The sequence below is a fragment of the Callionymus lyra genome, chromosome 11 (assembly GCF_982586985.1).
Source record: "Callionymus lyra chromosome 11, fCalLyr1.hap1.1, whole genome shotgun sequence".
Classification (NCBI taxonomy): domain Eukaryota; kingdom Metazoa; phylum Chordata; class Actinopteri; order Syngnathiformes; family Callionymidae; genus Callionymus; species Callionymus lyra.
In genome coordinates this window covers 17092964-17119938 of record NC_141828.1, presented here as the reverse complement: position 1 = coordinate 17119938, position 26975 = coordinate 17092964, and the positions used below count along the sequence as shown (strand labels likewise).

The window sequence follows — 26975 nt, the reverse complement described above, 5'->3', positions numbered from 1 at the left end:
AATGATCAATAATTCATTAATACAACCCACAATTACTTTCTGCACAACACAATGTATCTTTTTTTGAAGAGAAAATTGATTGATCAGAATTAGGAAATTCTATCTTTCACGAACCAGAATCGAAGTGTAGGTGTTGAATCCGGTATCCAACATTTCCGATCGATACCCAGCCCCTGGTTGCTACACTTTTCTTCAAAACTGTTTTTCCATCTGTTCTGGATTCATTTCAAGAATATTCCACAGTGAAAGATAAATCATTTCAACCTTCCACTAATCAATATCCATCCATCAGTCTGACATGGACTGCGTGTCGTCTGTATCTACTGTCACCACTCTGACATCCCTCTTTCTTTTGCCAGGGAGAGTCTGGTTTGCCGGGTCCGTCTGGTCCTCAAGCTTCTCCAGTGAGTTCTTGTTCCACGTCTTTGTTCTTTATTTTAGTTGAAATCTAAAATTGTGAATAAATCTGAGCACTGTATTTTGAATAATCACTCCAGCATTACGCAAAAGGTTGCCGGGTTACTAGATTTATGACACGATTGAGCAACTGTCAAACATTGACTCGCCTCTTTGACTGTTTTATGACTGACAGGGAAAGCCCGGTAGTCGCGGCGAGCCAGGGATCCCTGGAGAGCCGGTGAGCTGCAGCCTCCGACTCTCTTTGAGCTGTCAATTCACCTGTCACTCCTTTATCACTGGCGACTGACACATGGGCTGTCTCTGTTCTCTGACAGGGTGAGCGAGGGCCTCTCGGAGAGACAGGATTCCCGGGGCCCGAGGGACCTCAGGGTGTTGCTGTAAGGATCAACACAAATTCACTTTTCTTTATAATCGCCACAACATGCCTACACAACGCACCTGCAGACAGGACTGGGTTTGGAGTTGTATGTTTCTGTTGCTACACTCATATTTGCACGCACACAGGACATACAGGAGATCATTTAGAGAAAGAAAGTAATCGTCAATATCCTTATATATTAGAATTGTAGGTCTATAATGATGAATTTAACTGGAATCATCAGAAGAACTGAAAAAAGCAACATTTAATTCAGATTAAAAGAGAGAAATAAAATGATCTTCTCAGTCTCACTGAAAAAAAGTCTAACTCATATACTTCTGATTTGTTCTGTCTTTAATTTTATCTTTAAACAAATTTTTAAGCCAATTAATTTCACATTTCTAAAGTGTGTATAACACAAGGATGACCCAAATAATCCTATACATCTGTCTTATAATGACAAATTGTCTACTGCTCTGTGTCTACTCCCTTGTTTCAAGTCCTACAATAGAGCTCTGTACCTCAAATATTTAAGCTTTTTAAAAAACGCAAGTCCGATAATGTGTTTTTGCCTTGTCTTTTAGCCTTTAGCTACTTAGCCATTATTTTTCAGAATCTGTCGCAATCTGAAGGAAAATGACTCAAGCACCCATTTAAGTCCATGCAAGCATGTTAAAAGGAAAAATAATCTTTAAATGAAAAATGACATGTAATTTAGTTTCAAAGTATTTTCTGGTGGTTTTAGTATCTTTAATAAATCCTTGGGCAACGACATGTACTTCAGCTAAGTATCCATAGATTTGAATTGGTTTCATGTTCTCTGAAGTACTTCTTTACTGAGGACTTATCACAAATATATGCTTAAATGAATTATTTCTGTAGAAGAATTTCACTTCTTAACACTTCTTCTGAACAACTTAATATCAATGAAGTTAGTTCAATTAAAAAAAAGACTGATTATTATTGAAATCTTGAATCACAAGTCATATGTGTCAGACTATTTAAGAAATATGTTATTGAGTTATTATTGAATTAATTTGGCATAATATCCATAAATGTTTATTCATTATAAACATACTACCGTAAGTAGTATCAGGCTCAAAGAAACAAAAGTAAAACCACTCTTGTTATTTATCCAACAACTGGTATGAATCTGCGAAACTATAAATTCTAGCACTTTAAATCTTGCCAACTCTCTTTACATGACTTCCATTGATTTATTAATACCTGGCATGCTGGGATCTGTTATCTGTACTATGTTGAATGTGAATCCTTCATAATTTATATTTTACCATATCCAGTCATTTATTTAAATCATAGGAACTGGTTGTTTCGGTATATTTATTTCTATAATATTATGGTTATTGGTTCCAGATACGTCTATATGGATCCCCCAAAATCAAATTGTATAAACTTAAAACAATAACTGATTTTTTACTTAATATATTATTTGCAATTTGTACTTATCTTGAGTCAAAGACACATTTAATATTCATATTTTGACATTTTTTTAAACTATTATTCTACGTGATTTTCTACTCTAAAAAGAGTTCCATATCTGCATTTTAAACATGATGTTATTGTAAATATTAATGTTTCCAACTCCAGCACAGCAGTGAATAATATAAAATAGATGAAAATGAGGCACATTTACCTCCAACATGGCAACAGAAGAACTTGACAAGTTAAATAATAACTGAGTTCTTGTATCTCTAAACCTCTGCTAAAGAACAAAAACATCCTTCAACTTCAATCTAACCACTGTGAATTATGTTTAGCCTTTTAATCCTGGCATGAATGAAGCTGAGATTGTTGGAAGCAGCTCTATCAACGACAAAAAAAAAAACGCACAATCGACATCGCTGCCTGTGTCTATTGTTGATCTTAATGTCAGTGATGAAGACCGAACAAGGGCGACGATAAGACGAGCTATACATCCTGTGCACACTCGCTCGCTCGTTCGCTTCCATGTAATTACCATTTGAGTTCTGTTATGCAAGCGCACAACAATCATTGTCCCTTGGTCGAGATATCTCATTAAAAGTGGAGATTACTAGGAGTGCAACGGTGCTGATCCAATCGAAGGTCTTGATGCACGATGTCTTTGTTTGTGTTGAGCAGGGCCGAGCAGGAAAAGACGGAACTCCTGGAATCAAGGTGAGTCGTGCATATATGCTGCACATTTCCTTATAGATAAAAAAAAAAAAGCTTTTTCCCCTGCCGAGCTACAAAAAGATGGCACAGCAGATTCTTATCCCGCCGCCCTCTCTTCAGCGCCAGCATCCCGGACGCATTAAGCCCAATTTGCATTTCAGACATTCTAAAGATAAAAACTAAACGGAACCCCGCGGATTCAAGGCTTTGTTGACTTTTGGTCTTTTTTACTTTAATTATAGAGTTAATGCTTCTCCAACAAGTGATTAAAAAATGTTTATTTAAGAGGGCAGACGACCCGAGATTAAGTATTCATCACTAATAAACATGCCAAGCCACTTTAAATCAAATATATGACACCAGAGCTAGTCCAAGTCAACAACGTTGCTATGGTAACGTCGTGTCTCGCTAGTTAATGAGTGAAACGCATGTTTCAAGTGTTGAAGTCATCTCCCCAAGTCTCTCATCATGTCCATGTTTTGAACTTAAAGTTCTCCCCATCTGAAATCTTGGCGAAGGAGAGGTTACGAGAGGGGGGTCCATTATGACGTAATAATGGGCTTCACTCCTCCTACGGCCAGTTGTAATCACATACCGCTTTGTTTATACAACGAGTCCCTTAGAGTTTGAGACATACAGATAGATGATGACAAACCTCACTGTTTTACCAATCAGCAGAGTGGGTGTGGTTATGGTAAATGGGATTAAATCTCCAGAAAACATTTTCTAAAGTAAATATTTCAATGAAAAGATAGTTTCATACAAACAAACACATACTGATGAGTACAATAGAGGTCCAAGATCAGTTTAAGAGACACTGAAATCAACACTTTAGTTGCCCTTTACTTAAAAGTGTGCCCAATTGTCACCATCATCATTAGCCAAAAGAACAAGTGTAATCCTAGAATGAAATTATTGGCACATTCCACTCTAGGAACGAGTACTTTCGCTATCTAAACAGTTCATTAACATTATTAAGACCTAGGATAGCCAACCAGTTTTATATAAACTATATAAACATTTAACAGATTTTTAGGTAATGCTCTCCATCTCTTGCCTGCCATTTGTTTAGTCATACTTTATACTTCATAAAGAACCATTACTGGTAGTGTTGGGTTGATGAGGCCTCAAGAAACAGCTTTGTAGTAACGATACCGTATCATGACACAGTGTCTTCATATTGAAAGGCCACTAGATGGCACTCCTTTGACTTTATTTTACAAATTCAGGTTTCATTTTGAAAACCTTAGAGTGCCACCTAGTGGTCTTTTCAAAAGAAGACACTGTATCATGATACAGTCTACTTCATATTATTAACTATAATAAACTTGACCAGTAAATGTCATGGTTTAATGCTTGAAGGACTGCTGTTGTAATTTCTCATTGTCTAGCAGTAGTAGACATTAATTCAAGCAAAGAAATGTATTTTTACGTGATACACCTGTTAGACAAAAGGCTAATGTTTTATGTATGCAAGAGATCAAGTCCATGTCATGACCAACATACGTACATTGCAATCTTCAGCCACCCCGAGCTAGAGTGTACCTTTTTATCTAGCATCGTAAATAAGGTAAGGTAAGGTAAAACTTTATTGAAATAGTTTTTTTCCAATAGCCAGCAATTTTTCATAAACAATAAAAAATAATACATAAAAAATAAAATAAGAAGAAGAACATAAAGAGAAAGAACAAGATGACACAATCTAAGTCTAAAGATAAAGACAAAGAACATAGGTCAAAGAAAAACAACAAAGACAAAGGATACAAAGACTAACATAGAACAGAACATCCAGATACTTTCACTCCACTCCTGCCCCCGAACTCAGAATTGTACAATTTAATAGCCCGAGGAATGAATGAGTCCCTGAGTCTATTTGTTTTGCACCTGGGTAGCAAATAGACTCAGGGACTCATTCATTCCTCGGGCTATTAAATTAAGCTAATAAATGTAAACAATTAATTCAGGAGAAGAAAAGGGAAATTCATGCTGATGTTTGTGTAGATTTTCTGTTGAAGAAGTAACAGTTGGGACACAATTTGTTCGGCCATTTGCTGCAACTGTGTTTAAAATGAGTCTCCTTTGTGTGGTAAAGTTTGATCCACCGACCCTTGTAACCCACTGCTCTTCTTTTAAGTCTATATCTCTTTGTATATTCAGTTTATCATCTGCAGCTGGGTCAATGGAAAAAGATGACATGCTACTAATTAGAAAAAGGGAGATATTACAATTAAACATTGGTCTTTACATCAGTCTATTGATTAACGGCTCAATTTCCTGCGTGAGAATCCGTTCAAGGCAACAGGAACAAGTTTCCAGAACCTCATACGGACGTTTTTTCCTTCCTCCTATTTTACAAGTTTTGGTCACAGAGCGCCCCAATAGCAACCGCAACACTTCATTATTATATTTTTTAGTTGATATCCCTGCAGTAAAATCCCAGCATCTAAAAGTCCTATAGTTGTCTGTCTTGCGAGCGGCTCTGCGGTGGTGCAACAGTGCCCCCTAGCAACGATTATTTCCCTGCAACACGTAGTCCCTGCTCAATGCATCTGGGAGGCACATTTCAGTGGGCAAGATGATAGATATAAGCCTCCCATCAGGCATGCGGGAATACACAGCAGCGGAGATTAAAGCAAGCAGGGAAGAACGGCGTCACAAGAAGGAACCCGCTTTAAAACCCGCATCACAGCAGATTGTCTTTTTTGCATGCCTCCTGTAATCCAGCAAGAAATTGATACGAAGATGTTCCCGGAGGTATTTACCGCGAGCACATTGAAAGAAAGAAATGAGGAGTGACAGAGAGAGGGATTGGAGGGCACAGAGACGGCAGGGTTTTTTTTTTCTTCCCTCCCCATGCTCCACCAGCTGGTCGTAACCACAGGTTTCTCTAAACCAGAACCAGAGAGTGATGCAGAGAAGTCGTGACATTGGAGAAGGAGAAACTTCAGGGTGGTATCACACAATGGATGAGGGATAAAGTGAACGTCCTCAAAAGTAAAGACGTTAAAGTTATTCGGGAAAATATCATCAACTGGCCGGATGTAAATCACAGATCTTCGCTACACATGTGCAGATATGAATAATGCATGACGTTTATTGCTACATGTTACAGAGTACATGTTTTTCTGTGTTAGCTGAGAGAAGAATAGAAAAAAATGCTTTGGATTTCATTTTCAAATCCTGTTTTCTGTTCCCTTCTTTTGCAGGGATCTACAGGTAGACCAGGGGATAGAGGATCCAAAGGAGAACGTGTAAGTTCCAAATTCCTTACCAAGTTCCCAATAGGATTTTAACCCTTGTATTAAGTGATTCAATGGCCTGAAAACAAGTTTGGTTTTTGCCATCACTTTTGGGACATGGTTTCCAGAGATGCAGTGGTGGTTGTTCATCTTGACCCAGAGGCAACACAAGGGATACCACAAACAAATTAGTTTTAAGGCCTTCGGGTCACCTTGACCCTGAGATAACACAAGGGTTTAAGACGACAGTTGTGCATACGCTTTTTTTCAGGAAGGGTTGTCTTTCTTTTCCCCCCTATCACATGATACAAACAATGATCAAAGACGATGCAAAAACACAGCCAGTTAGCGCCACCGGTGCCAACTGAACCACCAGGACAGGTGACAGAGTGGCCTCATTCAGGGAAATAGGTTAATGACACAGTAATTTCAGAGATGACACGGCCCTTAAATTAGTATTGACTGTGGAGCAATTTTCAGGTAAACAGGACTGCTACACATAAATCAACCGGATATATATATATATATAAAAGGTGGCTTGTAGAGCCCAACTTTTATGTAGTTTTGATAAATATATAAATACAATATATAAGGAAAACAAAGTTATTTCTCAAAACTAGTGCGTGCATCCGTGGTGTCTGATGAAGCCAACTTCCTTTTACAATTTTGTTAAATTATTATGTCCTTTTTTTTGTAAAAGACCCTATTTATGACCATTAAATGTTTGATTTTGATCTAAAAAAAAATACGTGTTACTTGCCGGTTGTCATCCATAGTAATCGACAAGAGCTTAAGTGAGGTGAAGAAGAGAGTGTAAGCAGGGTGGAATTGGTGAAAAACCATAAGACTTGTAAGAGTCTTCAGTTGTTTTTATGTTTCATTTTTTTACTGGTTAAAAATAAAGCGAAGCAGCTTTTTCAATGCACTATATGCCCTGTCAAATGATACTGTTTTATTCAAATAAAAATCTATTTGGTTAATTCTGACACGTGGAGGAAAAATGGTGTTTATATGAAGCATTCAGTGATGGAAATAACAGGTAAAGAGAGAATAAGTGTCAAGAAACGTTAACCAAAGAGACCCAATGTACTCAAAAAATTTCAGTCAAATTAAACAATTTATTTTACAGTTCAATGAAGTTCAGACAACGCATTAATAACATTATCAAAAGGTAGCGGAAGAGTCATATCTCAGTGGAAAACCTCAAATCATCTAAAAAAATTCCAGAAAAAAAAGAAATTGTCAATGATCAAAATAAAACTCACCATAATCAAGTAACTAAAAGCGCTGACGAAAAACCGCCAGCAACAACAAGCAAGTTTGCAAAGGAAGTCATACAAGGCAATGCTGTGCAACGAGCTGCGGCTCCTGGTGATTCCATTAAAAAGCCTGATGATTGCTGATTGTCAGCAGCCGTTAGTTGTTAGAAGGACCAACAACACTCTGCAAACTCCCAGCAGGAAATGACTTGACTAAATAAAATGAACCAAAAGAAAATGTTGACAAGAAGAAGACAACCAATGCTGTGTCTCAAATCGCATACTAGCGTACTAAAAGTTAGTATTTTTAGTGCGTTAGTGCGTCTCAATTCTTAGTATGCGAAATTTAGTGCGCCATGCACACTAAATTGGCGTACTAACACGCCCACAAAACTGAGTATGGTTCGATGGACACTAAACAGCCGCCATCTTGGTGACGTTTTAAACGGAAGTTACGTCATATATAAATGCATATATATGCATATACTTACAGGTGCATTTTCCGCAGCAGTAGGAGGATAAACACGTCTTCGCTGCTGATACCAGCTTAAATATCTTGCGATTATTTCGATTCTCATATTTTTTCTTTATTTCTTTTTCCAAAGTTGCAATACGTGCTGCCAGCAGGTGTCGGCGAATGCGTTCAAACAGCTGGTTGAAACATCGTTAAATAGAAGTAGAAGAAGAAGCTGTCATGTGATCTCCGGTTAGTGTGTAGCAGTAGTGTTTGATTTGAGACATACTATCTGTGGAGAATTTGCGTACTAGTTAGTATGTACACTAAACTGATGCATACTTAATTCTAGCATACTAAGAGTAGTATGCGATTTGAGACACAGAACCATTGATTCATTTGTATGAACAATACATTTTAATACGAATTGAGCAAAATGAGTTGTCCTTTAATGACAACAATACAATAAAGCCATAGGTTTTTAAAATGTAGTTGTAAAGTCATTTCCAGTAAGTGTGTAGCAGCAGTGTTTGATTTGAGACAGTTCTACATGGCGAAATTTGCGCACTGGGCAAGTACGTGCACTGTCTTAACGTGTACTGTAAACCAGTGCACTGGGAGAAGTGTGCGATTTAGGACACAGCCAAGATGTTTGCTAAGAAGAGTGTAGCTTCACCAACAAGCCAACCGTGTTGCCTCTCTTTTGTCTCTGCCAGCTTCTTCTTTTTTTCGTAAAGTTTCTTCGATCTTGTCTTTAATCCTCACGCTGCTCTACATCAGACGGATATCCTCAGAAGTGTCAGTTTTCTGCCAAGTTTAATTCAGAGCTCAGGAGGAGTTCTTATGTCCAGACTGAATTCAATTTTTATAAGGTCTGCTGAGTCGTCTTCTGTGTTAATATTGTGAGAAAAGTAGGATAAAAAAAAAATCTATAAGCTGCTGCTGTTTGTAAGAAGCGGAAACACATTGCGAGTGAAAAAATCTCAAGCTGACAAACTGTATACTGTATATATAAATATATATATATATATATATATATATATATATATATATATATATATATATATATATATATATATATATACTGTATATAATATCTCACAATGTCTAAAATCAAGTCAAAACATCAACCAAACCAGGGAATAAAGGGGAAGGAAAGAATAGGAAACCTGGAAAAACAGAAGAAAGAAAAACACAGAGGTCAAAACACTCGCAAGAAACAAACAGTAAATACTGGAAGAGGAGGGTTCATATAGTCCGGGTGATATCTGATCAGCTCTGGCCGCCTGTTGTTAGTCAGGTTCATGTGGAATATAAAAACCACAATAAAAGTAAAACATGAAAATGTTTGGAACACAAGATTAAAAAGAGCATGGAGCATTTTTTTTTTGTGTGTTTAAAGTTTGAGAGTAGTTTGTACATTTTTTGATCCAACCTTTTAGGGTGACCCGGGCATTTCTGGTGGGAGAGGTGTCCAGGGCGAGAGGGGGCGTTCGGGTGACGCAGGCCCTGTCGGACCCCTCGGACCGCCAGGCTTGAAGGGCGACATCGGCCCACCTGGACTGCTGGAAAGTTCAAATCTTCTGGTGAGTCGTAAAAGAGAAAGAAAGAAGCCCCGGGGTCAGTTGCAGAAAGCCTTGAAGTGTTGCCTCATCTCTTTCTACTGAGAAGCCTCGCACAAGTGCAAGGTCAGACGGGGAGTGAGAAGTTGTCGTGTTGCAAATAAGTGGGTTGCTCATCTGTTGCTAAAAACACCTCAATCTTCACAGACATTTAAACACTCAAAACACGGTCACAACACATTCACAGCACACGCATTGGAGGTCAGCGCTTTTATTGTCGTATGTTGGGCTTACATTGACAGGACATACTCTTAAAAGCATTGGGAGCTGACCTGGCATGAACTATCCTCTTAGTTAAAAAGTCTTGTCTATTATCCCCCCCCCTCCCTCTGGAGCCATTTCACTTCCCAACTGGGCTTGGTCCAAAATTGAACATTATAGCATAATGAGCAGGGAAGAAAAAAACATCAAGCTAAGTGTTTGACATTGATAGTCTCTGTGGGTTTAAGACCTCAGATTACCTCAGATGTATTTCTGGTATTTTTGGCTTTTTCAATAACTTAATTCCTTTTTCCATTCAGGGGGATCCCACCTTCATTGAAGAGCTCAAGAAGTTTATAAAAACAGAAGTATTGAAGATTTTTGAGGGTAAAAAAACAACAACTAACAAATCAGTTTTTTTTTATAAATATGTCATTTAAACTTCTTTCTCACCCCTTAGAAAAGTTATCAAGCTCCAGCGCTCTGAAAAAGACCCACGCGAGTATGCTAGCGCCACAGATCCAAGGTCCACCAGGCAAGGACGGGTTGCCAGGACCTCCGGGAGAGCCAGGACCTCCAGGTTCACAAGGTTAGTACTTTGTTTGAAAACAACTTCTGTAAGTTAACAGCCTTAAGTTCAATCAATTATTTAGAATAAGGCTTGGGAAAAAGCTTTAACCATTTGCCTCCCAGCCCATCCCACGTTCACCCTTTGAACTGGTGTTTACCAGTTATTCCAGTTTTTGTCCTGCATTCTATGTAGCATGACCTATTTTTAATATTTTTGATAAGTCAGTAAAAGTAATTGAAATACAGATAATCTTTGCTACAAGAGGCTGATTTTTTTTGGCATCCACCATTCTCTCTGGCCTTCTTTGACTTCTCTCTCGTTCTCTTTCACAAGCTGGTAATGGTAGAAAAACTACCTCACTTAGTTGAAGTACAACTGATGAAGGACAATTTAGAGAAAGACAACAATTGTGGACCAAATGTGAAATCAATACCAAAAAAATACACTTTACATGAAGCTCTTCCGGAAGCGCTGTTGCGACTCAGAAGTGGCAAGTGAAGGCCGCAAAACTGTTAGGCTTGATAGAAAGTTGTTTTGTTAGTCTGTGGCATCAATCGTTATCCTAAAGGTCGTACCTGTTTTTAAAAGGATGTTATGAATCCCAAAACTGTGCTTGAACGATGTGTTACATGTCAGGTGTTAACTGTAATAATAAACTAATGTAATTGAAGGAGATAACTCTGGTGTTTACACTAACAACCTTCTTGGCATAATGAACCGCAACCTGCTTGACTCCACAGCAAATGTGTCAAACTCAAGGACAAATTCAGCCAAAAAAGTTAATCCGGCCCGCAAGAGCTTGAAAAAGACATAGTTGGCTTACAGTACCAAAAACTACCAATGTACAGCAACATCATTGGTGAGAATTAAAAAAGTGTATTTCAACTTGCAATAGTACAATCAACGATTATTGTTGACTATGACATGACTTGTTTTTGTGTTCCATTGTCTGGTAAAAAGTAAATTTTGTTTGGCCTGATAAACATTTGGCTGCTTTGAGTTTGACACACGTGCTTCACAACCACGGCACTTAACAAGCAACTTTCTTATCATGAGGGTTTCTTGGCTATTTCCCCTTTTTTGCTTAGACCCGTATATCATTTCAGACTGAGGGACGGGCCGCGGAGGGAAGGCCAGGAGTCTGGTGCAGAGCAACTCTCGGGGAAAATGAAGACAAATGAAGAATTCACAGGGGATAACAAAGAGTAATATCAATGTGGACAGGGCAGGGGCCACATATTGATACCTCAAGCCCGGGAGTTGGGGAAAGGAGTTTAGTCTGGGACAGAAGTGAAAGAACTGTCTGACTGCTCGCACACTGGTTCACTGGACAGGGTTTTCTTTACTTCAGGGTTGTGCAGATGAAAGTCGCTCTTCTCTTTAAACTTGTATCTACCTCACAGAATCCAAGATCTAATAGATGTTAACCCATCATGCTGCTTTATTTCAGTAATAACACACTTGACAAATGCAATCACCGAGGTGTTTTATCTGTGCTGCTAATGTTGTCCCAGATTTGTTTTGCCTACTTATTTTATATGCTTCAAACGAGTGTTTTACAGATTCTTAATGCAGCATTGCAATAAATATTAATTGAAACTGTGGGATGGGTTTTTCCCTTGATTAACCGAAAAAAAACAACACATTCTTTGTTGACTCATAGCTCCGCTCAACTGGGGAAAGAGTTAGGGATAATATTTCCTCATTATTTCTTGTCATCCTCCGCTGGAGGCTCTAGTCGCCCAATTTGAGATTTTCTGCAGTGAAATGAATTCTTTACCAGGAAAAATAACCCTTTGTTAAAGTTGTTTTACAAACTTTTCTGGATTTTTTTTAAAACAAATAAAAACCAACACATAAAATGTATCGGCTTTACTGTGAAAGGGTAAACTGTGAATGGTTAACTGTGGTAATGTGTTGATGAGGCTTAATGATACAGCTGTGTAGTAAACAAACTGTATCATGATACAGTTTCTTCATTTTGGAAGGCCACTAGATGGCACTGTCTTCTTCATAATATTTGGCTTTGATCTAATAATCCAATGAAAACCTGGCATCATTTTCAAATTTAGAGCTCCATCTAGTGGCCTTTCAAAGTGAAGACTGTATCATGATACAGTATCAACCCATCACTACTTAACTATCTGTCTGTTGACAAAATATATTTTTACTAATACACATACACAATACTTTTTATTGATAAAGAAACAGTGTTTCAGAATAATACAGCTACAGTCATAACGATAATGTTAAAAAATAGTTGAATTACATTTTTGTAAAATATATTTTTCAAAGGTATTTAATTATATAGTCCAAATTTAAGGTCTGTTGCTCTCTTTTCATTTCTAGCTTATTATCGTAATGATATTCTAATGTTTAAACTATAAATGAAACATAATTGATTTTTGTTTTTTTCAATCAATTAATATGTTGGTTATCATATGGCAAGGAATGGCAATTTTATTATTTTACTGATATTTGGAGAGGGGGTTGTTTATTTATGTTCGTTTTGTTCTATTTCTAGCACAAATTACTATTAATTTAATGTGAACCTCCACAATATCTACCTAAAGATGAACAATATAAAACACTGCAATAGCAAATTATAGTATATAATATAGTATATAAGTGTCGTAGCTTTGACAAAAGAACCAATATTTTAGTTCTTAACACGCAGCGAAAAGTACAAAAGCATTCTTAAATAAATTCAACAGCCAGATTGACGCCCTAGGCTACACCAACAATGCTAACACATGAATAAAACAACTACCGCTTGACTATTGCACTTTTGCTAGCCTCCCTTTATTATTTATAATTCATAAATCTGGTCATTTAAATCCTCTACTGGGAGGATAATGTTTTAATGATGTTTGTCAACTTCTAAGCTTATAATGATCTTTTTTAACGGTGCTAATCCCAACATGATACTTTGTATAGCGTCACATCACAAGATGATATATTGTATTATTTATAAACCTTTATGAGCCTATTTATCATAAGATACTTGTTTTGTTTTACTTTGCATTAGTGAATGCTCTTGTTCTACATCATGCTATCCCAGTAAATATCAAATAGAAAGGCTTAGCTACTGATTTTATCTCAAAAGATCATTAAAAAGATGTCAGCGCTGCACTCCTTTCAATTAAACATGAAACACGACTTTGTTGGAAGATGCTTTTATGCTGCCATTCTTTGTCCATTACTGCCACTAACTTTGTTTTCACTCAACATGAGGCTGAACTATCAGTAGTTTATTCATATATGAGCTGCAATTTGGTTTCTTTTCATTACTTTTCCTCTTCATGACTCCGCAGGCCTTGTGAGTGTTGAAAGAAGTCTCATTATTTGGAAAATGTGTGGACACTCTCTCTCCTTCTTTGAGATTCACTTTCGGAGCGTTCATAAGCCTTTTTTTTTTCAAAGATTTCCACTGACATGTAAGCACTGAAGCGCTTCCCCTTTGGGCCAAGCGGCGAAACGCTTGATACCCCTGTCAATGTTTCTGATGCACTCCATGCAAGCGCCGGGCTCCGACTCCATTACTTTAAGCGTCTCGTGGGGAACTATTCTTGCTGCCTCTCAAAATCTTACTTTGTATGCTGTTGTTTTTAGGGCTGTGAAGACTTTGCACGGACTGAGTAAACTTCTGCGTGCGCACTGCTGAGTTGAATTCAAAAGTTGGATTTTTATCTGCTTTGATTTGAGGTTTTTTGATACTTTTTTTTGCCTTGAAGCATGAGTTTTTGTTCTCTACATCTCTAAAGCAAAATAATAGGAGACAAACTTCAGCAAGAATTAATCCACTTAACAACCTTGACTCCCTTCAGTGGATTTTTTTTTTATTTATTGAATCTAATAACCTTTTTATAGTTTGGAGTATGTGTTAAAACACAATAATTATTTATTATAGAAATGCCACTAGTACTTGTTACTTGTTCATTGCTAACATAATTAATGTACTAACTACATTTCAGTGCTAACATCAGTGCACCAACAACACTTACAAATAGTTTTTCAGATGTCAAAATTATAGAAATGAACATATTTTAATTGTATTGTTCCAGAAACCCAGTTATAGTATATATTAGAATACTCGTAGCTGTTGCCATTACAACTTTTTTTTAGGATATCTATGTATGACCTTAAAAAATAGTTTTCCATCTCAGACACATATGTCTATAAACATTGTGTTTTTTTTAACTGTGAAACGGATGAGAAATAATCTTTATATTTCTATTTTTAAACCACTTATTATTCATCCAAAATGTGGTGTGAAGAGGTGGTCAATTTCATTGTTCCAGAAAACCAAATAACAAGTGTATGTTTTAAGCTTTTTTTGTAGCAGAAGCTAAAAGGTTAACATGCTACACAGACAGGAAACACTTTAGGTCAATCTCGCACAAGCTTCCAGCGTAAACAGTAGATTTCCGCCTTCAAATCCAAAGAGACGACAATTACTACGAAAATAATCCCAACCCTTATTCGACATGAGGGTGAAATTTTTATATTATATTACATTCCCTATAAGACCACAGCAAGTGTATGTATGTGGGTGTGATGTCAATTCTCCTCTTGAAGTCTTAAATAGAAACTGTGTCTTTGTAAAAGCCAGTTGGGGTTGTATCATAAAACAGTGGGACAGCCATAAATATAGTATAGTGCGATGGCAATCATTTTATTTTTGTTTTTGTTTGTATTTTCGGATCTGTTTCCTCTTGAATAAATAGTGATTTTCGGCTTGTGAAATCCTCGTCGGATTCTTATATAGCAAGGGATAAAAATTGAAAGTCCTCTTTGCTCTTCTCTGCTCAAACACGTGTCGCCATTGTTGAAAGAACACAGAAGCCCATGATGCCTTGCTAACTCGCTGTTTGCTGGCATCTATTTTGACAGTATGTCAGTTTGTCTTTTATTATTCACGGGTTAGGGGCTGAATTTTCGGGCACAGAGTGTTTCAACAACTCCTTCTGGAGCGTCTTCACTCAGAGCTGCTGCTTTATATAGGCGTGCATTGATGCTATTTTTACGCATGGTTTCCTGGATGGTTGTTAGTCTTATGATGCATCTTGACAATGTGTCTTCATATTAATCTGCTAATCTCACTAATCCAACTTCATTAAAACTCACTTTGAAGAGCTTTGTTCTTATCCTTTTTTGCAGCATTTAAATAATTTAGAATTTTTTGTTTGTCCTCAGGCTACAGGGGTCAGAAGGGCGAACGGGGTCAGCTCGGTCTAGGTTTGCCAGGAGATCCAGGACCTGAAGGACCACCAGGTAAGACCTCCACGACTTTACATGAAGAACTACTTTCAAGAAATGTCTTGATTTCTTTTTTAATGGAAATAAATGAAACCTAGCTTGATTTCAAGGACTGGGTGTGAAAGGTGGGGTAGGGTAAACTTCAAAATTCTTCATTTTGAATTTAAAAAAAAAATCTATTCTGATCGTACCCTGAAAAGAAGACTTTCTGATAGACTAGTCAATAGTCTTGGTCTTGATTTTAATCCTGTTATGGTGTGTCTCCAATCAAATAGGTTGCTAATATTCAACAATTCCAAAAAGTTATTGTGTATATAATATTGGTACCATTTTTTTTGTCTTTGCCTCCATCTGGAAAAGTGTTGGTCTTGTCTTGGTCTTTACCTTCCTCGGTCTTGGTGCTGCCTTGATCTTTGCCAAGGCAGTCTTGACTAGAAGTTGTTTTAAAGGTTATATATTAGATTAGATTAGATTAGATAGACTTTATTAATCCCGCTGGAGATCTCTTTCGGGAAATTGGGTTTCCAGTACACAGCAGACAATAGTAAACAAGAACAAAGTGCAAATAAAAAGAACAACGTGCAAGAGATGACAAAGTGCAAATATAAAGAACATAGATCAAAGAAAATAAAGGATACATAGAATAACAAAATTATTTCACTCCACTCCTGCCCCCCATATTCATTGCACAGGTGACTAAAATGTTTATTTTTTTGTGTTAAAAGATTTACTTAATTGACAGCAATTGAGGTTTGAATGAACAAAGAAAAGTAGTTTGCTTTGGGTTTTCTACTTGATTCTTGTATTTTATTTAATTGAAACAGTTTAATCCAAGGCCCTTTTTTCCAAAAATGTTCAAATTTATTGTATTCAATTCAAATAATTTTTATATTTGCAAAACTCCTCATATCTTCTGAATTCTACTTTTTTTTAAAGTAAAGAGACACTTCTACGGATCAGATCAATTCTTCACGGAAATGTTTCACCGACCTCTCTGGAGTGTCTTTGCTGCAGCAGCCACTATTAGACAAACTGACAAGACCGTAGAAGCACCTGGCTCACCTTACCTGTCAGGTCATCCGTCCTGTCCAGTCAGGTTACACCTCAGTGATACCAGCAAAAATTGTTTTCTGATCTCATCTCAGTATCTCAGGCTCCATATAACTTTCTTAAACTTCGGGTCCAGCTGTAAATTGGACCCCACTGGAGCTGAGACATGCTACTGTGACAGAAGCGTTTATGGTGTGTAACATTTGATGTTACCCAGTACTGATGTTCCAGTGAATACAACCTAAAAGGCCAGCTTGTCCCCTGCTGCTGCGAACTAAAGGATACATTCCCCTGATGGGAAGTTGTGGCCATAGCTCGTTGACTCCCAGTGAGCGACAGTTATCAGTGATCCAGTGCATTATTCATGTCAGGACAAGCTTAAAAAAAAGGACAAATCACCCTCTCGTGGGAGTTTCAATTGTTCTTCACTCTTATGATGGTCAACCCTGCAGCTCTGCTTCACACTTCCATCAAGTTTGTTCACACTTCTTCAACTTTGCAGCCATAATAAAGGTTCTCTCCTTGAAAGGTGACGATGGCACCATGACCAAATCATGTAGACAGGGATGCCTGAGGGACAGACTGGGAATTCAGACCTGTCAAAGAAATATGTTTCTAAGCCCCCTTGAGATTCTGTGTTTTTCTGGTTCTCAAAGGACAACAGACCATCTGTACAACTTACTTGTAGGAGTGCTGCATTTCCTCTCTAATTTGGGGGAAGCTAACAAGCTACGACATGGATAGACCAGGGTTGACAGCTACGGTCTGTTGCATGCAAGTGAAGATGTTCAATTTACAAATTTAATTGACTCAGATGCACGAAAACACAATTTGCTGCTTTTTTTAAGTAGTCGTGAAACATTCTCCCTACCTCAAACTACATCAGCTGTCTCAATGCTTGGTTGGTTCCGTCTCAAATTCCACAGAGACGGACATACAATTCTGATTCGGTCTCTGTGAGATGATGAAAGAAGCCTCCTATACTCCCTGAGAAGTAACTGGCTTTAAAGAGGTGAATTATTTTCATGGAAGAAAGTTAAAGGGTTGTTTAAGTGTCTCTTAAATTTATCTTGGACCACTTTTGTACTCATCAGTGTGTTTCTGTTCGTACGAAACTATCTTTTAAAAAAGATATTTACATTAGAAAGTTTACTTAAGCCCCAACAAAGTAAAATCTTGTTTACCATAACCACACCCACTCTGCTGTGAATGGTCAAACGTCGGGGTTCCCGATCCAGGAAGTTTCCACCTGCAAGGGACTCGTTTTATAAACAAAGCATGGGTGATTACAGCTGGCTGAAGGAGGACCATTATTATTTCATAATGGGCTCGTTTGCCGAGATTTCAGACGGGGGAGAACTTTATAAAGTAATAAATTCAAAACATCATGAAAAGGGACTCACTGCATCTTGGAGAGAAGGACTTTGAAACATACGAGTGAGTCAGGAGAGTTGGAGTTTCACATTAGTTGTTCTTTAAAGGGCACCTAATGTGAAAAGCCAACTCTCCTGACTTATTCACATGTTGTAAATGTTGAAGTCGTCCTCTTCAAAATGCAGTAGTTCATCCATCATGACGTTGCTCCGTTTTGAAGTTATTACTTAATAAAGTTCTCTCCCGACTGAAATCTCACCAAATGAGATTACGGTTTAAATTATACATTCTGATGTCACTCTGGTGGAGGTGTCCTCCCCTAGAGCCCTAAATCGGTTAAGTACCTACATGTTAATTGTGAAACAAAATAAATATTTATTTAAACATGATGAGAGTTCACTTCTGCCCTTGGGTGTTTTGTAATTTGTACATTAACTAGCAAACCTTATTTTTATTATTTGTTTTTAATGTAAAGTTTTAGGAGTTTTAGGGATGAGTTTGAAATGTACATGAGTCCTTGAATGCAACTCGTGTTTTTGTGACCAATCAGAGCAGAGTGAGTGATGTAAATATCTTTATTAAATGAGAGTTATGTGCAAAAAGAAACATACTGATGAGTATAATAGAGGTCCTAGATCAATTTAAGAGACACTTAAATTGGCACAATAGGTGCCCTTTAAAGCAACACTATGTAACATTCTGATATATACTTTACTCATATATACTTTTTCTTCATATATTTCGTTTCATATACACAATCCTGACCTTAACGGTCAAACTTAGAGAAAACAAGAATCTGGTGCAACAAGAGCTCTTTTTTTCTCTTGTAAATAAGTGCACAGGTTTCGGCCAGCAATGCTATGTGCGTTGAATCTGCCTTTATAGATGATCTACTATTGTGTATGAATCAAATGTATCCAATAGGAGAGCTGGGACAAAAACACTCCTATTGGATACATGAGGAGTGTTTTATGACTGGTGAATTCTTTGACATTTCTGTTGATACAAATGGTAATCAAATGTTGTCAAATATTCCTGGAAAAGATAGGAGCCAAGACACATGGTTATGAAATCACCATCGAATCTATTTTTCTACTCTCACCTTTGTACTGTAGCTTTTGGGTAGTGGATTGCCATGAGAAAAGAAAGGGGGAAATAAGGTGTTTCATCTATCATCATATTGTCATGCTAACCCCCCCCCCCCAGAGAAGACCCAGGAGAGGCGAGTGTACGAGAAGAGTCGGTATTCCCTCAGAGGAGCTGTTGATTCCTGGGGAACAGGAAGTCCCTTCTTCACTGATTACCTTCAGGATTGACATGTGAGACAATATGTATTGAGATAAACAGGTCAACTAATGGATGAGTTGTTCTAATCACATTCATCAATCAGGCCCCGAAAACAAATGTGTTTGTGGTATCCCTTTCATTGCCTCTGGGTTAAGGTGAAGTTGTGATGTTGCAGTCAATCCGCTTGAAAGAAGTTAGGAGTAGTAGAATAATAGAGGTGTGTAAGATTGTCTTTGAAGTGAAATCAGTATGGGTCTTGAATCTGTGTTTTCTTCTGCACTTCGTCCTCTCATGTCTATTCTATATATCAGGGACATGACCTCCAGCCATGATTACTTCCCTCATTAAAAACAGAAGCCTGACAGTTGTACTCAGGGTGACAACCACAAACCTATTAATTCCATATATTCCAAAGAAACATGGCAGTGAGACTCAAAATCTCTTGCTTTCCTCGGAATACCTTCTATGATGGATTTCTTCTTATGATCCACCCACTCACAGAACTTTCCACAGAAACCTTCAGAACTCTACGGTAACCTTGTTTGACGCAGAGTAACAGCTCCGCATTCAACCCACACCTTCGACTTTTACAACCAGAGTTCGATGTGGTCGGCCGGAATCAAAGATGAGTGCATTGATGCTGAGGGGATAAACATTGAAAGTGGAATGGACAGAGCTGTGGCAGCACTAGATGGATTTGAGGTGAGAAAAGGGTTGCGCAATTATTGCATTGGCCAAACGAACCATTGAAAGTGTTGTGGCAGAGCACCAGTAATGGGTTGATTTTTGAAGGCTTTTATATTTTTTACATCTGAACCTGTGGGAAAAAAAATATTGTAGGAGGATAGTTTTGTTGCCATTTCCATTCTCATGATGTTCACATCAAGGACGTACAAGGATGGCAAATATATATATATACAGTATATATATAAAGTTCAAACTTAAAGCATCCTATATAGTGTTTATCAAATACTATTGATTGCTATTCTATGTCGAAATTGTCCGATTTGGGTTGAAATGATACAAATTTATATTTACAGTGAAATTTAAACAGAAGTTTTGTAATACTAAACACTTGTATTAACAGTTTAAAATGTATATATTTATATTATTATACAGGAAAATGTACACAAAAGGCTACCGCTTTGTATAATGAACCATTAAATGATGAAGCCTCATGAAACAGCTGATGAGGTATCATGATACATCGGCTGTGTCCCGAGTCGCGCACTTTTCAGACAGGGTAGTACTGTCTCAAATCAAACACTGCTGCTACACACTTACTGGAAATGACTCGACAACTTTTTCTACTACTTTTTAACGCTCATTGTAACCAGCTGTTGGAACCCTATCGCCGACATTTGACAGCATTTATCGCCAATCAAAACAAGTTATTAAGTTGTTTCATTGTGTTATTACTTTTGTTGTGTTGTTTTGTGGTAAAATTATTGTTTTCTCGAGACATTTACGCCGGGTATCTGCTCCGAAGAAACGTTGTCAGTGACGTAGCTTCTGTTTAGCATCATCTACGTCACTAGTGCTGTGTCTCAAATCGCATACTAGCGTACTAAAAGTTAGTATTTTTAGTGCGTTAGTGCATCTCAATTCTTAGTATGCGAAATTTAGCATCCACACTAAATTGGCGTACTAACACGCCCACAAAACTGAGCATGGTTCGATGGACACTAACCACACTAAACAGCCGCCATCTAAGTGACGTTTTAAACGGAAGTTACGTCATATATAAATGCATATATATGCATATACTTACAGGTGAATTTTCCGCAGCAGGATGAGACGTCTTCGGTGCTGATACAAACTTAAATATCTCGCGATTATTTAGATTCTCATATTTATTCTTTATTTCTTTTGCCAAACTTGCAAAACGTGCTGCCAGCTGGTGTCGATAGCGTTCAAACAGCTGGTTGAAACATCGTTAAATAGAAGTAGAAGAAGAAGCTGTCATGTGATTTCCGGTTAGTGTGGAGCAGCAGTGTTTGATTTGAGACATACTATCTGTGGAGAATTTGCGTACTAGTTAGTATGTACACTAAACTGATGCATACTAACTTCTAGTATACTAAGAGTAGTATGCGATTTGAGACACAGCATAGGATGGCAGCCGTTGAAGGTGGCAATGTCCATCTATGCAAACTTTATTTTTTGGCCATTTTAGCGTGCCAATTCAGTGCTCATTGTGCACTACATTTTCACACACTGCTGATTGGGATGCACTCAAAAAGTGTAAGTGCAGAAGTGCACGATCTGGGACACAGCCTACATCTAAGTAAAGACAAAGACACAAAGAAAAATCCCAGGTAGATAGATGAGCGCACTTGCATGCATGAAATTGCGGAGTCGTAAGCAGGTTAATCCGGCCTGCTGGGCAAGATCAGAAAGATGGATGGACAAAATTCCAAACAGATAATTAGAAATTTTGCAAATGTGTTGGCTGGCAACGCAAACTGACTGATCAGGTTTCAGGAGCAGGGAGAGTGACCGTGGCGGAGAAGGTGTCGCAATTATTGGACACAGCTGCCAGAGCTGCAGAACACCTGCCTCCACTCAGACAATCAGACTTCCACTCAGCGATGAATCCACCGAGGCAGGGGTGGAGTGGGGTTGGGGATGGTGGGGGAATGCCACGCGGCTGCTCATGAAAATAAACAGGGGAGTCATTGAAAGAAGCTGTGGCAGGTGTAGCTCTTGACTTGTTCCTCTATTCTAATTTACGCGGCGTAATAAAAGCGTTGATTTGAGGAAGAAAGCATTAAGTGCTGGAATCTTTTATCTGGTTGCATTTGTTTGTGCGAATGAATGCATTTGTACTTTTAGAGGCATCCCAGTATGACATGGGAGTCCAACTCAAATGACATAAGGGGCCAAAATGTTAGACACAGGCCAATGGTACTGACCAGACAACATTTCAGTTCACTGAATCGTCAATAACTTTCCCCCTTTTAACAAAAAAGTCAAAACAGAATTTGACTCAGCTTTAATCCTTAAAGGTTCATATTGGCAGAAAACATCTCTCTGGTTCATATCACCCTCTTCAACACTGATAAATCAAACAGAGACGCTTTGCAAAATTAATTTTATTTTTATTTGTCCTTGAGAGTTTCTGATTCATTTGTGCACATGTAAGCTAAGGTAAAACTTTATTGAAATAGTTTTTTACCAATAGCCAGCCATTTTTCATAAACAATAAAAAAAATAATACATAAAAAATAAAATAAGAAGAAGAACATAAAGAGGAAGAACAAGATGACACAATCTAAGTCTAATGATAAAGACAAAGAACATAGGTCAAAGAAAAACAACAGAGACAAAGGATACAAAGACTAAAACTAAAACATAGAAATGTACATGTACATGTGAATGTACATGTAGGATGTTTTCTTGCTGTAAAACAGCCTCAGGAACGGCAAGACTTGAACACTAGTAATGAGTTGATGAGGCTTCATGAAACATGACACTCGCACACTAGAATGGCGCTCTCTCCTTTATAATCTTTGGCTCTTATCGACTATTTCAATGAAGCCGGGCTTAATTTTCAAACTTAGAGTGTCATCTAGTGGCCGCTCAAAATTAAGAAGCTGTATCACGGTGAAAAATGGTGAAAACTATTGACCAATTATGTCCATGGTATAAAAGACATACAAGAGAAGTTTGCACATGTATTCTACTCACCTGTGAATAGTTCTGAGTCATCAAAAACTTTATTTTGTTTCGGGGGCATAGTGTTTGAAGAAACCTATGCATGCAGGACGATTGAACCTCCAAACAAAAAAAAAAACCTTCAGAAGTTTCAGAAAGTCTTTAGCTCAAGGCCAACTGACTTGCTCTTCATACATACGATTCAGAATTGTATTTTATTGGCCTGGCTTGGCCCTCAAAGGAAACATAAAGAAAGAATCAAAGTGAAAGTGAAAATAAGGCTATTATGTAAAACTATCCTTCCAACACTTAAGATCATGAAGAGAGGAAATGATGTGAAGAGTGGTTTTTCACAAAAACAAACTATTGAAAGTGTTCCAGACAAGTGTTACCAGTCAGTGAGGTTACATATTGTATGGTTACAATTTTGCATTAGAGGCCACAAGATCAGTTATGTTTGAAAAAGCTATGATTGTATATATGAAAGAAAATGATGTAGTAATTGAGTTGTGTATGTCAGAGCTCACGTCTCTTCCTCTCTGTGGAGTCACAGGCTGAAGTCATCTTCTTCATTAGCATCTGCTTGCTATTGACTATAGATTAAGAAGATTCATTATCCTCATCATCTCGAATCGATCTGAAAACTTCATCTTCAAATGGACTGAGACCACAGACCATGAAGGCTAATGAACTGCTGTTCAGAAGAGCTTTGTTGACCGCTGACAACAGAAGGGGTTGATGCCGGCGGAGCGACGGAGATCACGACCATTTAGCCATAAATAGTCCATCGCTTGACCAATCAGGATGCTTTATCTGAACGTACACAGCCATCAATGCTACAGTGGATTGAGACTGATCTTTCGAAGCATATGGACAGTGTTTGATTCCATTTTAAAGAGAACTCAAGAACTCCTTCCTGTCTAATGAGTTCTGTGCATTCGTTTGATCCGAGGAAGAGTAACATTTAGGATTAAAACAGTTAATTTATTAAAGGTAAAAAATGATTACAAAAGTAGGCCATACAAGACCTCAAATACAACAGTTAACAAAGAATGCAAATTATTCAGAAATACCCGAAGTTTGAGTGCTCGGTCCAGTCTCTGTCCGAAATCCTGGTTCACCCACCAGATCCTTCCAGAGAGTGGCTGAAAACCTCTTAGCATGTCTTTTATTTTAAAGACCTCGAGACCCTCCCCAAACATGTGAAGTAAGTCGAGTATACAACTTGGGGTACAGGATATTTTGCAAAATCTGACTCCATTATGAACAACAGATGTTGTATTCATGCCTTGACCTAAACACTGATGAAACAATGAATCTTCAGTCTTCCTTCACACTTGTTATCTCGAACCAGGTCTGTAGACCATAAATTCTGGGTCATGACATTTAAAGATCGTTCATGCTTCCTATCTCAACATGGAGAGGATGCCAACATGGCCGCTTCCTCCTTCCAACTCATATATCTATCACAGTTTGGCACTATTGTCGCACAGAGGTCTATGTCAATGGTATCGGAAACGCACAACAAGGTTCATACAAAGTTGAGGCACAGATGCTTAGAGCCTTCAACTTTTGAACCCTGCTCTTTGGGAATAACGCGTTGTTAAAAGATAAAATACAATAATGTTTGAACTCTGAATAAAAGATAACATTATCAATGTTCACAATTGAGTACATGAAATGAGGATATATAATTTAACCCTTAAATGAGTACATATATATGGATCAATCTGAGGATATATCTTCAATCATGATACAGTGTCTTCATTTTGAAAGACCACTAGATGGCACTCTCTTCTTTATCATCTTTGGCTCCAATTCATTAATTCAACGAAACCTGGCATCATATTTAAACTAGAACTGCCATCTAGTGGCCTTTTTAAAAGCACTGTATCATGAAACAGTGTCTTCACGACACAGCTGTATCATGAAGCCTCATCGAGCCATCACTAGAAGATTTTGGAATCACTGTGACTAACTTTTGTCCCTTTTTCCCAAAACCAAGGTCCTCCAGGAAGATCAACCGAGGGCCCTCCTGGCACCCCAGGGCTTCAGGGTCCTCCTGGAACATGTGACCCCGGAGACTGTCGGTTAACTCCCTTATGAAATTCACGGGAGGGTCCCGCGGCCACCAGCGGGACCTCTTCACTGCATAAGGCACCTTCGTCCCCTCCGGCTCGCCCGACCTCTTTCATTCACTTTATTTTGACGTCCGTCGTCGGTCGAGCTTTTCTCCCGCTGCTGTTCGTGTTGTGCGTCTGACAACAAACAACGGTTCGTCCGCGGCTTCAAAGTCCTTCGTTTTTTAAGTCCTCGAACTGTGATGATTTGCATTCCTCGTCTCATGACGTCTCTCAAGGCGATGAAGTTACTTTGCTTTGTTCCGCTCGGCCCTGATCTTATTTGTTTTTGTGCCCCCTAATGGGCCGGCCTATGCACCCTTCTGTTCTTACTCAGATAAGCTACTGCGTTGGCAGAAGGTACATTGTGTGTGTGAGTGTTTGTGCGGAAGATAACAAGCAATGGGTTGAATTATTATCCTCCTTAGATGTAACCAAAGTGCAGTAGCTACGTTTGATATGGAAAACTATTTATGTGACGAATGTCTTTAAGGCGTACTAAATATAGTACGCACTATTTCTGTAAATGATTAACACATCTGGACGACGAGTGTTGCCTTTTATTTTCTCACTCATGCCAGATTTATTTTTTTAAACAATGCTCGCTACTATCCCAGTTGCTTCATTTGATTGCCTTAAATGTAAAAATGTTTGTTTTTTGAAATAATGTATTTATGATGAAGGTTGTTCATTTTAGTTTGGGTTTCAGTCCATATGCATTTTAACCGTTTGAAAGTTGCCCGGATTACAATTTTCAATTTAACTCATGTATTTGAATTGAGATAATCAAACCACAAGTTTATTTATGGGATTTTTTTCTTTTCATGCTTGTTTTTAATAATATTTCAGCCTCTTGAAGTCAATGAAGCGTCACCAAGGATTTCATTCTACTTTGATTCTCGAAGCTGAAAGACTTCTTGATGAAAAATGAGAGTTTATTTTAATACACTTGCTGATATATTTTAAAAATACTCAGAGCTTCATTTAGCTTTATTAGCTTGTAGCTAACTAGCTGAGAAGCTAAATTCCCGCCAAAACTTCTCAAACAAAAGTTCTGAATATAACAAGGTACATTTTTATTTATATTTGTAAGGTAATTAAAGGGCATTGTTATTAGGAATAATATAGTTATTTAGTTTTAAATAGGAAATACTTCTCCTGATTGTCAAGACAGTTCTACCTCCAGGACAGAGGGTGGCGTTGTGACGAGGCCTTTTTTACGGGATGGAGGAGAAACATATGGCCGTTGTTATCTTTAATGTTCATCTGCTCCATGACCAGCAATAGGACACGCATGTTTGAGATGCTTCATCAAAATGATTGTTGGTTCTTTGACGTAACTTTCTCCGTCCGAAAGTCATCCAGTTTATTCAATGTTTTGTGCTGTGAATCTGAAATAATACTTTGACTTTTAACGTGGGTTTTACTGTAACCGGGACCTGACAACATTAAGATCATTGTTTAAGATCCATCTTTAAGGTCATCACTGACTTTGTTTTTGTTTGTCTGATTTACATCGTTTGGAACCACCATAATTAAATAAGACACCATTGATCCAAATAACTGTTGAAAACGATCTCAATCTGAGCGTTATGTTTGTGAATGTGTGATTTTTATTTTTGTGACCAAAAAAAACAATGTCACACTTTGCTTTCAGAAGTTTAAAAAATGGGCCTCGGTCATTTGCTCCATGTATCACTCTAATTTGGGATTTCTTGGGTCCCCTAAATTCCATTTGTGAGTTTAAAGAGCCCCCTGCTGGCCACTTCGATGTCCCACTTTGTTCATGTGAATGATTCTTCTCAGTCTGCTGTTTTATTATTTCTTGTCCTTTCATCGCGATCATTTTCATATTCAGCCCCCACAGGGACAATAACCTTGACCAGCGTCACATGAGACGGCTTGTGATGTAAACTTCCTGCTTCCGTCGCTGCTCTAATGATGAGAGGA

General features: G+C 38.0%; 1 protein-coding gene across 1 annotated transcript in view; it reads left to right on the top strand.

The window, feature by feature from the left end:
* LOC148069413 (uncharacterized) overlaps positions 1-25425 on the top strand; it is a 38313-nt gene extending 12888 nt beyond the window's left edge. The window contains exons 12-21 of the mRNA XM_087803278.1: positions 360-404; positions 593-637; positions 735-797; positions 2900-2935; positions 6139-6183; positions 9327-9470; positions 10028-10094; positions 10168-10296; positions 15475-15552; positions 24911-25425. Of these exons, the coding sequence (XP_087659404.1) occupies positions 360-404; positions 593-637; positions 735-797; positions 2900-2935; positions 6139-6183; positions 9327-9470; positions 10028-10094; positions 10168-10296; positions 15475-15552; positions 24911-25011 (753 nt within the window). The 3' untranslated portion in view covers positions 25012-25425. The remainder of the gene's footprint in view (positions 1-359; positions 405-592; positions 638-734; positions 798-2899; positions 2936-6138; positions 6184-9326; positions 9471-10027; positions 10095-10167; positions 10297-15474; positions 15553-24910) is intronic.
* The last annotated feature ends 1550 nt before the right edge of the window (positions 25426-26975 follow it).